A 13,467-nucleotide genomic window follows, 5' to 3' on the forward strand; every position below is an offset into this window, starting at 1 on the left:
AACCTTTAACTAAAGTTCAAGAAACTTGCCCTTTCCCTGCCAATGTAAGTAATTTAAGATTTGTTCCCATCTAGAACTTCCTTTTGTTTCTCCATACTGAAAGGTCTATAAAGTTAGGTTCGTATCTCTCATTTGTCATTATTTGCCCAGTGCCTGGGCCATAGAATGTGCTTTGTAACAGTTAGACAAATTACTATAATGGCTATCCACAGACTACTCTGTTGATTTTTTCAGATGAACCCATTTCATCAGTCAAAAATTCATGTTTAGTTCAAACAGATAAGAAAATAGAAGTCAAAGCTTGTGTCTCCAGTCCCCCTAGAAATTCACTGTCTACTGCTGCTATCAAGGAGACTGCCTGGGATTGTCTTCCTAAAAACCCTAAAGAGCCAGAAAAGAAGATTTGCAAAAAGCCTAATCTGGTGGTAAAGCCTTTGCAGCTGGTGAGTAGGTGTAAAGACTTTGTACACTGGAGATCAGCATTATGGAAAGTAACTAAATGAATATTTCTTTTTTTAATGTTTTATTTATTTTTGAGAAAGAGAGAAAGTGGGGGAGGGGCAGAAAGAGAGGACCGAGGATCTGAAGTGGGCTCTGTGCTGACAGCAAAGAGCCTAATGTGGGGCTTGAACCATGAGATCATGACCTGAGCTGAAGTTAGACACTTAAGTGACTGAGCCACACAGGCGCCCCTAAATGAGTATTTCCTTACATCAAAATTCTGTTCAGGAAAATGTTGTTTCTAGATGCATGATTTTTTAGAAGAGAGCAGAGTTTTGGTCTGAAATCACCTTATACAGCATTTATTCTTGTTTTCAATCTTTTGTATAACTAACTTTCAACTCTCATTTTAAAGTTTTCAGATGGGTTTGAAGATTTGCCAGTTTTCTCAGGATGATCAAGCCAATGGTCTGTCCATGTTTTTGAAAATGTGGGCTGGAAAACCCTTAAGGGCTTCAGAGGGAAGATTTTGAGGAGCTTTGTTTTAGCTATGTGTCTCAATAATTGCTGCAAATTGCCCCTGCTCATGTACTCAATTATAGGGTGTATTTATTTTTTCTTTTTCATTACGTTTCCACACACAATTTTCCTTTTTTGTGTTCTCATCTTCTGTTATTTATTTTGCTGTTATTAAGGAATTAATTGCTTACACTTCTTTTCTTCTATCGTCTGTAACTGGCTTCTTTCATGGAAGGAAAACATTTTGTTTCAAGAGACTGCTACATATTTTCTAGAGGGTGAGAGAAAAGTCTAAAGGAAAATAATAGATTTTAGAATGAAAATGTTTGAGAAACCCTATTTAAAACAATTTTGGGGGGGGGGAATGCAAGCTGGTGCAGCCACCTTGGAAAGCAGTATGAAGGGTCCTCAAAAAACTAAAAATAGAACTACCCTATGACCCAGTAATTGCCCTACTAGGTATTTATCCAAGGGATACAGATATGCTGTTTCGAAGGGACACATGCACCCCAATGTTTACAGCAGCACTATCAACAATAGCCAAAGCATGGAAAGAGCCCAAGTGTCCATCGATGGATGAGTGGATAAAGAAGACATGGTGTATATATATACATATACAATGGAGTATTACTCGGCAATCAAAAACAATGAGATCTTGCCATTTGCAACTACGTGGATGGAACTGGAGGATGTTATGCCAAGTGAAATTAGAGAAAGACAAAAATCTTATGACTTCACTCATATGAGGACTTTAAGAGACAAAACAGATGAACATAAGGGAAGGGAAACAATATAAAAACAGGGAGGGGGACAAAACAGAAGAGACTCATAAATATGGAGAACAAACTGAGGGTTATGTGAGGGGTTGTGGGAGGGGGGATGGGCTAATTGGTAAGGAGCACTAAGGAATCTACTCCTGAAATCATTGTTGCACTATATGCTAACTAATTTGGATGTAAATTTTAAAAAATAAAACTAAAAAATATAAAAATAATTTTTTTTTTTAAGTTTTTGAGAGAAAGTGCAGGTGAGCATGTGAATGGGGGAGGATCAGAGAGAGCAGGGGAGGGAGAATCCCAAGCAGCTTCCACGCTCAGGTCTGAGCCCAATGTGGGCCTCCATCCCACAGCTGTGAGATCATGACCTGAGCCGAAATGAAGACTTGGACACTCAACCTCCTGAGCCACCCAGGTGCCCTGAGAAACTTGTTGATTGGAAGATTAGTGTGAAATTTATTCTTTAAAGTTACCTTTGTTGGTAGGGTTGGGTAGGAAGACTGTCTTCGTTTAGCCTGAATATTTAAAGTACCATATTTTCAATTTTGAATGGGGCAGTTGTATAACATACTTTTGACTCTTAATTTCATAAGGCAGTTTTCATATATTAATGTAGGTAAGGATCACCTAGGGAATTTTTTTTTAATTTAATTTTTTAAATTTACATCCAAGTTAGTTAGCATATAGTGCAACAGTGATTTCAGGGGTAGATTCTTTAATGCCCCTTACCCATTTTGCCCATCCCCTCTCCCATAATCCCTCCAGTAACCCTCTGTTCTCTTTATTTAAGAGTCTCTTATGTTTTGTCTCCTCCATGTTTTTATATTATTTTTGCTTCCCTTCCCTTGTGTTCATCTGTTCTGTGTCTTAAAGTCCTCCTATGAGTAAAGTCATATGGTATTTGTTTTTCTCTGACTAATTTCACTTAGCATAATAACCTCTAGTTCCATCCACATATTGTAAAAGGCAAGATTTAATTCTTTTTGGTTGCCGAGTAGTACTCCGTGTGTGTGTGTGTGTGTGTGTGTGTGTGTGTGTGTGTGTGTGTGTGTGTGTTTGTATACCACATCTTCTTTATCCATTCATTCATCGGTGGACATTTGGGCTCTTTCCATGCTTTGGCTATTGTTGATAGTGCTGCTACAAACATTGGGGTGCGTGTGTCCCTTTGAAACAACATACCTGTATCCCTTGGATAAATACCTAGTAGGGCAATTGCTGGGTCATAGGATAGTTCTAGTTTTAATTTTTTGAAGAACCTCCATACTGTTTTCCAGAATGGCTGCACCAGTTTGTATTCGCACCAGCAGTGCAGAAGAGATCCTTTCTCCACATCCTCTCCAACATCTGTTGTTGCCTGAGTTGTTAATGTTAGCCATTCTGACTGGTGTGAGGTCTCATTGTGGTTTTGATTTGTATTTCCCTTATGATGAGTGATGTGGAGCATTTTTTCATGTGTCAGTTGGCCATCTGGATGTCTTCTTTGGGGAAGTGTCTATTCATGTCTTCTGCCCATTTCTTCACTTGATTATTTGTTTTCTTGGGTGTTGAGTTTGATAAGTTCTTTATAGATTTTGGATACTAACCCTTTATCTGATGTGTTGTTTGCAAGTATCTTCTCCTGTTCTGTAGGTTGCCTTTTAGTTTTGCTGATTGTTTCCTTCGCTGTGCAGAAGCTTTTTATTTTGATGAGGTCCCAGTAGTTCATTTTTGCTTTTGTTTCCCTTGCCTCTGGAGACGTGTTGAGTAAGAAGTTGCTGTGGCCAAGATCAAAGAGGTTTTTGCCTGCTTTCTCCTCGAGGATTTTGATGGCTTCCTGTCTTACATTTTGGTCTTTCATCCATTTTGAGTTTATTTTCGTGCATGGTGTAAGAAAGTTGTCCAGGTTCATTCTTCTGCGTATCGCTGTCCAGTTTTCCCAGCACCACTTGCTGAAGAGACTGTCTTTATTCCATTGGATATTCTTTCTCCTTTGTCAAAGATTAGTTGGCCATATGTTTGTGGATCCATTTCTGGGTTCCCTGTTCTGTTCTAATGATCTGAGTGTCTGTTTTTGTGCCAATACCATACTGTTTTGATGATAGGGAATTTTGTTTTTTTAAGTTTCGAGATAACACTAGCTGGGGAGAGGGACAGAGGGAGAGAGAGAGAAATCTCAGGCAGGCTCCACGCTCAACATGAGACTCAATGTCATGAACCATGAGATATGACCTGGGCCGAAATCTGGGGTCAGACACTCAACTGACTGAGCCACCCAGTACCCTCTAGGGAATTTTTTTTTTTTTATTTTTTTTTTTAACGTTTATTTATTTTTGAGACAGAGAGAGACAGAGCATGAACGGGGGAGGGTCAGAGAGAGGGAGACACAGAATGTGAAACAGGCTCCAGGCTCTGAGCTGTCAGCACAGAGCCCGACGCGGGGCTCGAACTCACGGACCACGAGATCATGACCTGAGCCGAAGTCGGCCGCTTAACCGACTGAGCCACCCAGGCGCCCCTCTAGGGAATTTTTTTAATACATAATTATGGGTCCCACTTCTAGGTATTCTGAATTAGTAAGTCTGGAATAAGCCTAAGAAGCTTTGTTTTTGTTTTTATAATTTTCCAGGTGATTCTGATAAAGATGACTCATGAAATATACTTAGGGAAATGTCATCATAGAGTTTGAAATTTCACCCAAAGATTTCTTTTATTTCTTTTTTTTAACTTGTAGCAAGTGGAAGGTAACAAGTCACAGCTCAGCCTGGCAATTGCAAACCATGATATCCCACCAGATGCTGTACGGGATAAGAAATTATGCAGACTGCCACCATTAGATACCAGTACCCTTGTGGGGGTCTTTGTGGAGTATATCATCTCTCCTAGTCAATTCTACATCCGAATCTATAGCAGGGATTCATCAGAGTTACTTGAAGACATGATGATTGAAATGCGGTAGGAATCTGTTGTTTTCAATGTATTTTTCATGTTATCTCATTCTAAATCAGTGCTTGTCAGCATTTTGGTTTTAGAGCTTTTAGCAGTTAAGGACTTGAGAGCTTTTGTTTACTGATATTTATCTTAGAAATTAAAACTGCAGCATGTAAAAAAATTTTGTTTAAAAAAACAGTAAGTCCATTTGTGTGGATATAAATGACATATTTCTATGAACAGTAACTACTTTGTGGAAATTAGAATAGTGACATTATTTTACATTTTTGCTGATCTCTTTATTATCTGTCTTAATAGGGGAAAGTTTGATTTTAATGTCTGCTTTCATCTTTAATGTCTTGAGCTTCGTTGTTTTGATTGTAGTGTATGAAAACATCTGGTCACACAGATGCATAGTTGTGAAGAGGAGTATTTTCTTTCTTTTGCCGAAAAAACCTATTTTTATTTTAGAGAGCATGTGAGTGGGGGTGAAGGGCAGAGGGGGAGAGAGAGAATCTTGAGAATCTTGAGAGAGAATCTTGAGCTCAGCATGGAGCCTGATGTGGGATTTAATCTCACAACCCTGGGATCATGACCTGAGCCAAAATGAAAAGTTGGATGCTCAACCGACTGAGCCACCCAGGCACCCCTCTTTTCAAATTTTTATTTTAATTTTAGTTAGTTAAACATACAGTGTAATATTGGTTTCAGGAGTAGAATTCACTGATTTATCACTTACGTACAACACCCAGTGCTCATCACAAGTGCCCTCCTTAATACCCATCCCCCATCTAGCCCATCCCCCACCCATTTCCCTCCATTAACCCTCAGTTTGTTCTCTGTATTGAAGAGTCTTGTGGTTTCTCTCTGTTTTTCTTCCTTCCCATGTGATCATCTGTTTCTTAAATTCCATATATGAGTGAAATCATATGGTGTTTGTCTTTCTGTGACTGTCTTATTGTGTTTAGTGTAATACATTTTTGCTCCACCCACATTATTGAAAATGGCAAGATTTCATTCTTTTTGATGGATGAACGATATTCCATTGCATATATATATTCTATGCATATATATACCACATCTTCTTTATCCACTCATCAGTCAGTGGACATTTGGGCTCTCTCCATAGTTTGGCTATTGTTAATAATGCTGCTATAAACGTCAGAGTGCATATACTTCCTTGAATCTGTATTTTTGTATCCTTTGGGTAAATACCTAGTAGTGCAAGTTCTGGATCATAAGGTAGTTCTATTTTTAACTTTCTGAGGAACCTCCATACTGTTTTCCAAAGTGGCTGCACCAGTTTGCATTCCCACCTACACTGCAAGACGGTTCCCCTTTGTCCTCATGGAAAAAGGCGTTATTTTAGTAGCCTTTTCAGAAATTTGTGAATAATCTTTGATATTTAAGGAAATTTGTGAACATTCCAAAATTTGACAAGTGGTAGTTTCTTAAAGATTGGTTGCAATGTGGAATTTGAACTTTTCATACGCTGCTGTTAAAATTCATTGGTCTTCCTTTGTACTTTGAACAGATTCAGGTTTGGTTATGCTGTTTCAGGTTCCAGTGCAAAATTAAAATGCAAGTCTCCAAGTTGTAAAATTATTAAGTATTTCAAGACAGCAATAGCAGAACATTAAAGCAAGCATAAGGCACTCAGTGTAACCAGCCCTGAAAGCATCTTTTACCTTCATGTATAATTTCAAAACATCATGCATTGGAAAATACTGGTTCACTGAGTTATGTAGGTCTTCCAAATGTTGACACATTTCATCACATAGTATAAAAAATCACATTCTTTAATATCACCACTGATCTCAAAGTATTACGTATTAGGAAGCTGTCAAACTCGTAGTGGATGCAACATTTCCAGAATCTAAATTTTCGCTCGGAAGTCTTGAATTTTAACATTGATGACAAATACTGTCAGTGTTTTTCTTGAAGTGACGGGCTCACTTCATTTTTGAGAAAATGTGCATCAGATACTCAAGTCTGAATAAACATAGTTTGATAGTAGTCATTTCAAGCAAAAATGATGTTCCATGAAAAAAATGTCTAGTTCCTCTTCCAAGTAAAAATGTTCCACAAAACAGCTAGTTCAGTTCTCAGATGCATAATTGCTTTTCTTAAGACAACTTGAGAAGTGTTTTATGTGTCTATTACTTCCTTTTTTGTCACATAGAATATTGAAAAGATGGTCACTCAGTGGTTGAGATTTAATATACTTAATTTTTATTGGTTTATGAAGGACATTCTTACGTGACATTGGCCTCTTTTTCTTCTTCTTCTTTGTCTTTAATATGAGTGCATGGCGGTGACAAGTGACTGCTAGTAAAGTTTGGTGACACTGCCTTGATTTGGCTAAGGCACCTTGCTTTTACACCTTCATTACAAATGTTAATGCAGTGAAAAGGGCAAATAACTATTTTCATAGTAACACTAAAATATTAAATTAGTCTTGACCTTATGGACTTGTTAAAAGGGCATCACAGTCCTGGGGGTTTGTGAACTGCACTTGGAGAACGACTACTCTAGTTAATCTCTTTTATCTGCCGAAATATCATGTCCTTTCTTAGTAAAACACCCTGTAAAATGTGTACATTTGCAGTCACTTTAGATTTATTCATGAACAACAGTGTCTGATTTTTACATTGATGTCGTATATAAGAATAATGTATTTATTTATCCAAGAGCATTCCATCTTTTAATCTAATTTTACTGCATTATAAACTCCTCTCACCCAAGAACACCTGGTATAATGTAAGTCACATAATAAACACTTAGTAAAAATATTATATATTCCATTCCAGTATGCCTGTAAGATTTAGCACATGTTTTAAAGCACACGTACTGGCTCTATGGCCTTGAAGTTACTTTTAACTCTGGGCCTAGTCTCCTTATCTCCAAAGTAGGGATAGTACTCATACCTGCCTCACAGAGTTGGGAAGATTCAAGCACTTAGAATGAAGTCTAGCTCACCTGTTGGCTGCTATTGTTACTAATCCCACATCTGCTGTGTGCTTGGGATTTGGGCATGAGCAGTATGAGGAGAAGACAGACATGGTCTTTGCCTTTGTGAACACCACGATTATCTGGGGATACAGAGAGCGGATAAGTGGGGTACTGCATGAGGCAGTAATTCTGCCTGTTGAAGGTGGAAAAAAGCTTCACAAAAGGAGATATTTGAGCTAGGCTTAAAAAACAAGTAAGAATTTGCCAGTCAAAAAGGTGTGAGTGGGTATGTGTGGATCCAATCACTGGCACCAAGGCCACTGTTGACAACAGAGTAGCGTGGTGTTCTGGGAGCAAGAAATAGGGAAGTGAAGCACCGCTGCATGAGGTTGGGTGACAGTGACTGAATGTGAAACTGGAATACTGAGGAAGAGCTGGAGTATGAACACCATGGGCGGGAATTCTGACTTATTCTGTAGACAGTGTGGAGCCTCTGAAGGTTTAAGAAGGTAGGGGCATCAACAGGTTTGTATTTTAGCAAGATAACTCTCGTTGCAGTGTGGAAGATGGGGTGAGTGAACAGGAGAGCATCCATTAATATGCTAGTCTTGGTAAGAGAGTGAGAGTTGAAAGAAATTGGAAAAAATTTGGGGAAGTAGTTGTCAGGTCTTGGTGACAAGAATGGGGTTGAGAAGGATGAGGGAGAAAAGGAGAATATGAAACCTGTGTTGACTTTAGAGATTGAGTAGGTTTTAGCTGGGGCTAGAAGTTTATACCTGGTGCGTCTAAGGTGACCATGGAGTAGTGAATTGACAATGTTGAGTGGACAGTAATAGTTAGGATTAGGTTTAGCCACTGTTACAGAGACATAACTTAGCCTAAGACATAGTAGCTTAAAAAAGATAAAAATTTATTTCTTCTTCCCATAGTAGTCCATATGTAAGCAGTAAAGGTGGATAAGGTAGCTCCCTGGTGTTAGGGACACAAGTGTTTTCTGTCTTGCTGTCCCAGACAGTGTGTTGCCCCATCTACATGGTCCAGCATGTAGCTCGCCATCACATCCATGAGATCCTCATTTCAGCCAGTGGGAAGGAGAATGAGAAGAAGCTGGGTGGTTGGAGATGTGCCCTTTTCTTTGAAAGACATGAGCTAGAATTTCTATACTTCTACTTTTTTTAATTGTGGTAAAGTACACATAAAATTTACCATCCTAATCATGCACACTTTTTCTCACATCTCATTGCTCAGGACTTAGTATTCACATCTAGATGCTAAGGAGTCTGGGAAGTCTGAATGGCTATATACTCAGATAAAATTTGGGATTCTATTAGGAGAATGAAAATTGGGGAACAACTAGGATCTTCTCTGTATAGCTGGAAATAAAGTTTTAAAGTTCCGAAGTGATTCAGAGTTTAAAGGTCAAGATGGAGAATCATCGTTTATTTGTAGTGGTATAAAGATATGAAAATGGATGAGATGGTGTACAGAAAGAATAGTAATAGTTAATGGGTACTTAACTGTATTTGGACTCTGTGCTTAGCATTCATCTATTTTTGCTAAGGTTTTATTGTCCTCTCCATGCTCAACAAGTAAACTGAAGCACAGAAAGATAAAGTCACACAGCTAGTACATGATGGAGTCACGATTTGAGCTCATGTGACTGGGTTCAAAGCCTGAGCTCTTATTATTTTATACTTCCTAAATGTAAGATCCCAGAGAACCTGAACTTTAAAGGCAATTAGAGAGCCAATATAAGAATAATTATTGACAGAGAAGAAGTAGGAGAAAATAGTGTCTTGGAAACTAAGTAGGATAGAGTTTGAAAGAGGATAGGATCAGGGTCATGCTGCAGAGAAAGAAGTATATTGAAAGCTGGCGAGACAGGCTATTGGATTTGGGAATTAAGGGGCCATTGGTGTCTTTAAAATGTCTATTTTAGGAAGTGCTGAGGAATAAAGTTGGATTCCATTTTGTTCAGAGAATATGAGATAAAATGAGTGTATAACTTTCCATGTGAAGAAGTTTATTGATGAAGAGAAGGGATTTGGAAAAGAAAGAGGAAAATAAAATTAGTTGGTATTAATAAGCATTAACCAATCAGAAAAAGGAGGATTTTTTTTCCTTGCTTTTTGCCAAGACTTTCTTGGTCTTGATGCATCAAATGATATTTTCTCCCTCTTTGAAATTCCCTGTTTTATGGAATTCTACAGGCGCTGCTATTCCAATCAACTGGTTTCTGATCGATATGCCATGCCGGAGTATTTTATCCAGCCGGGACATCTCTGTTGTGTCAGGATTTCTGAGGATAAGTGGTGGTATCGGGTCATTATCCATCAAGTCCTCGGGAAACAGGAAGTTGAAGTATTCTACCCAGACTTTGGAAATATTGGAACTGTTCAGAAGTCCTCCCTAAGGTTTCTCAAGTGAGTTAACAAATCTGGTTAAATTATTACTAAGTTTTGAATCATAATGCTCCTAATGCTAAAGCTGCATGGGGTTAAGATTGCTCTTTTCTCTTGCCTTCCTTTCTTCCATCCCTCTTTTTTTTTTTTTTTTTTTTTTTTTAGTGCAAATGAACTTGGCATATGGTCCCTTAGTTTCACGTTGGGATTATAATCTCTTAGGTCTTCTTTCACATGACTGAATCTGAATGGACCATGAGACTCTAAAAAAACAATCTCTTATTAAGAAAATGATTCTTGGGGTGATGCTAAGAATTGCATTTATATAGCATGAAGGTTGGTCTGTTCCTACCTATATTTTAATTGCATGGGTTTCAAGGACTATGATGTTTAAAATTTTTATTACTTAGAATGCTTTAAAGTGTAAGGCATTAATTTAAAGATGCATGAGTAAAATAGTCTGAAGTGCTGTAAACAGCTAAAATCAAGAGTGGATTAGAGATTCCATAAAATGCAGTTTTAAAACATGATGGAATATTGGGGTTTGTGATCATCTCTTGCAGGTGCTGCTACACAAAGCTCCCGGCTCAGGCCATTCCTTGTTCCTTGGCTTGGGTGAGACCAGTACAGGTATGCTTGTTCCCATTTAATCAGCAAACATTTGGTGCTGAGAACAGTCTGAGGATCTCAGGATACAAAAACAAAACCTGGAATGGGCCCTAAAAGAAATCGTTGTAGATAGTCTGGAAGATGGACATGGAGCCAGAAGTCAGTCCTGTGCTGTGTCACATTCGCTGTAGGGATATTTAATAGTATGTGCCAGGGTTGCCTGGGTGGCTCAGTTGGTTAAGTGTCCACCTTCAGCTTAGGTCATGATCTAGCAGTTTGTGAGTTTGAGCCTCACGTTGGGCTCAGCTCGGATCCTGGAGCCTGCTTCAGATTCTGTCTCCTCCTCTGTCTGCCCCTCCCATGCTCATGCTCTGTCTTTGTCTCTCGATAATAAATAAACGTTAAAAAAAAAAAAAAAAAAAAGCATGTGCCAGATGTGCAAAGAGAGGACTGTGCTTACATCTCTGTTGAAGCTGGTCAGGGATGACCCTGTGGTAGAGTGGAACTTTGAAGGAAGAGTAGGACTATAACTGGACACAAAACGAAGAACATTCCAGACAAAGGGAAAAGTAACATAAAACATCTCGAATTTGAGAAATGTTAAGTGGCTCTGCCTCTGTGGCAGCACGTGAGCTGGAGTTGATGGACGGCAAGCTATGCCAGAGAAATAGGGCCCTGTGATGGGGATCCGTATCCATGTTCAGGAGTGTACGCGTTGTCCTGTAGATGTGGGGGAGCAACTGAAGGGCGTACCTCAGGAACTGCCGTACTCAGTTATGTGGGGTTTTTTTTGAAGAATTCTCTAGTAATGTAGTTGTGCGAGATGAGTGGGATGAAGCAGGAGGCGTCTTCATCCACAGAGATACATTTGTTTATGTAATTAAGATTATCGTGCACCTGACTTTGTGTTTTTCCCTCGGAACTCTTAAATATATGTGGCATACACACTTATTACACCACATTTGTTTACCTTATCATTTGCTTACATGTACATGCATTATTCCTTAAAAAATTTTTTTTTATCTGGAAAGCGCAGTAAAAGGAAAGAAAAAGAAGAAAACATGACCTGTTATTCTACCATTCAGACACATTCAGTTTAGAAATTTGATGTGTGTTCCTTTCAATTTAGTTTATTGGATATTGGGGGGTCAGGGTTTTTGTAGGGTTTCCAGGGTTACATAAAATAGTAATCATATTCTTCACTCGGCATTATTATAGCATAAATTTATGTGTTGCCATAGTTCTCAATTTTCATAGATTCACAGTAATCTGTTAGGTAAGTGTCTATCATAGGTTAACTATCCCTTTATTGTTAGACATTCAATCTGTTTTGATGTTATTGTGAATAATGTATGCAGTTATGACTTTTGTGCAAGTCAGTATTCAGGATTGTTTTCTAGGGTGCATGTTAGCCTTGACCAGGCTTCTCTTTACTACTACCATCAGGAAACTCAGGGCTAAATTTGTGACCCACTTGTGGGTAGTGGTCATTATTCTCATATTATTCAGATGGCTTCCATTTTTGTTTCTCTTTTTGTTTTCTTACTTCCTTCTTGAAATTCTTCTGACCTTAGGGCTTTTGCTGATTCTGATCATTGGAATAGCTTGTTCAAAGAACTATCATGGGTGGTTCCTTTTTGTCATTCAGATTTAAGCTCAGATGTTATTTCCCCAAGAAGGACTTCCTTGACCATGGTGCCAATTGAAAGTACGCATTTCCACTTCGTTCATTGTCACTTTATCTTTATAATACTGTCGGGTATGATCTTAATTATTTGTTCACATACACAGGGTAAGCTCCTGAGATGAGGGGCATTGTCTCTTTACCACTGTACCTCTGATGCTTAGATGAATGGTTGTTTTATGGTAGGTGCTTAATAAATGTTTATAACTAAGTGAATGACTCTCACTGTATTTCTGCATCTTTTTCCTGGTTTCAAAAATAGTAAATGCATTTGGTAATGGCAGAGTAGCAATAGAGTAGCATGGTGGGATGACTATTCCCATAGACAAAATCCAAAGCAGGCAGAGAAGCAGAAATCTATCCTTGGAGGTCAAGCTGCAGTAGGTAAGATCAGGAAATTTTCAGCTTCTATCCTGGGGTCACTCCCCCGTCCATAGCCTTGCTGGCTTGAAGAGTTAGAAGACATCATTTGGGACTGGCTGAAGCTGAGAGTTAAGGGAGAAATGCTTGAAGGGAGGGAGCCACAGAATGGGTGTTCCAAAATCAGTGCATGCAATCTGCCCAAATCCTTAGTTGATTACTAAACTCTGCTGGTGCTAGGAGAACCTAGTGGCCCTGGTGAAAAATCACTGGCTTACCTATTCTTTCTTTTTCTCACCCTGCATGCATCATTTGGAAGTTTTTAAATAATTCCATTAAGTAACACACTATATTATTTTAGGGATCCCTCTAGGACATAAACACATCTGTATGTAAAGATGCAAGAACATTAGAACACTTTCTTCTTTAACCTCCTCTGCTGATCTGTTTTTGTTGTATAATTATTGTTATTGTTTTTAACCCCTCAACAAATTGACCACATAAAATAATGTGCATTTAGATTTAGTCATGTATTTCTCAGTTTCTTGGCTCTTTGTTCTCACCACTCAAACCCTACGGGAACATTTTGCTTGTATTTAAACTGTATCCTTTAAGATTTCATTTTGTGAGGGTTTGCTGATGGCAAACTTAGTTATGTTTACCTGGAAACATAACTTTGCACTTAATTTTGGAAGATACATTCACTAGGTGTAGAATTTTAGGTTGGCAGGTAATACATTTAGTGAATTGAAGATCTCATCACAGTGGCTTCTGGTCTCCCTTACCTTATTGGAGAGGTCAGTAGTCGGTCTGA

At 38.5% G+C, this 13,467-nt stretch overlaps 1 protein-coding gene across 7 annotated transcripts in view; it reads left to right on the top strand.

Annotated features, from left to right (window-relative positions):
- The window catches only part of TDRD5 (tudor domain containing 5), a 99,523-nt gene that overhangs the window by 56,843 nt on the left and 29,213 nt on the right, over positions 1 to 13,467 (top strand). For all 7 annotated transcript variants that reach the window (XM_042975981.1, XM_042975983.1, XM_042975979.1 and 4 more), the window contains 4 exons: positions 235 to 443; positions 4,450 to 4,670; positions 9,809 to 10,021; positions 10,564 to 10,630. In XM_042975981.1, coding sequence (XP_042831915.1) covers positions 235 to 443; positions 4,450 to 4,670; positions 9,809 to 10,021; positions 10,564 to 10,630 — 710 coding nt within the window. The remainder of the gene's footprint in view (positions 1 to 234; positions 444 to 4,449; positions 4,671 to 9,808; positions 10,022 to 10,563; positions 10,631 to 13,467) is intronic.

The sequence above is a fragment of the Panthera tigris genome, chromosome F3, assembly GCF_018350195.1.
Source record: "Panthera tigris isolate Pti1 chromosome F3, P.tigris_Pti1_mat1.1, whole genome shotgun sequence".
NCBI classification, from domain to species: Eukaryota; Metazoa; Chordata; class Mammalia; order Carnivora; family Felidae; genus Panthera; species Panthera tigris.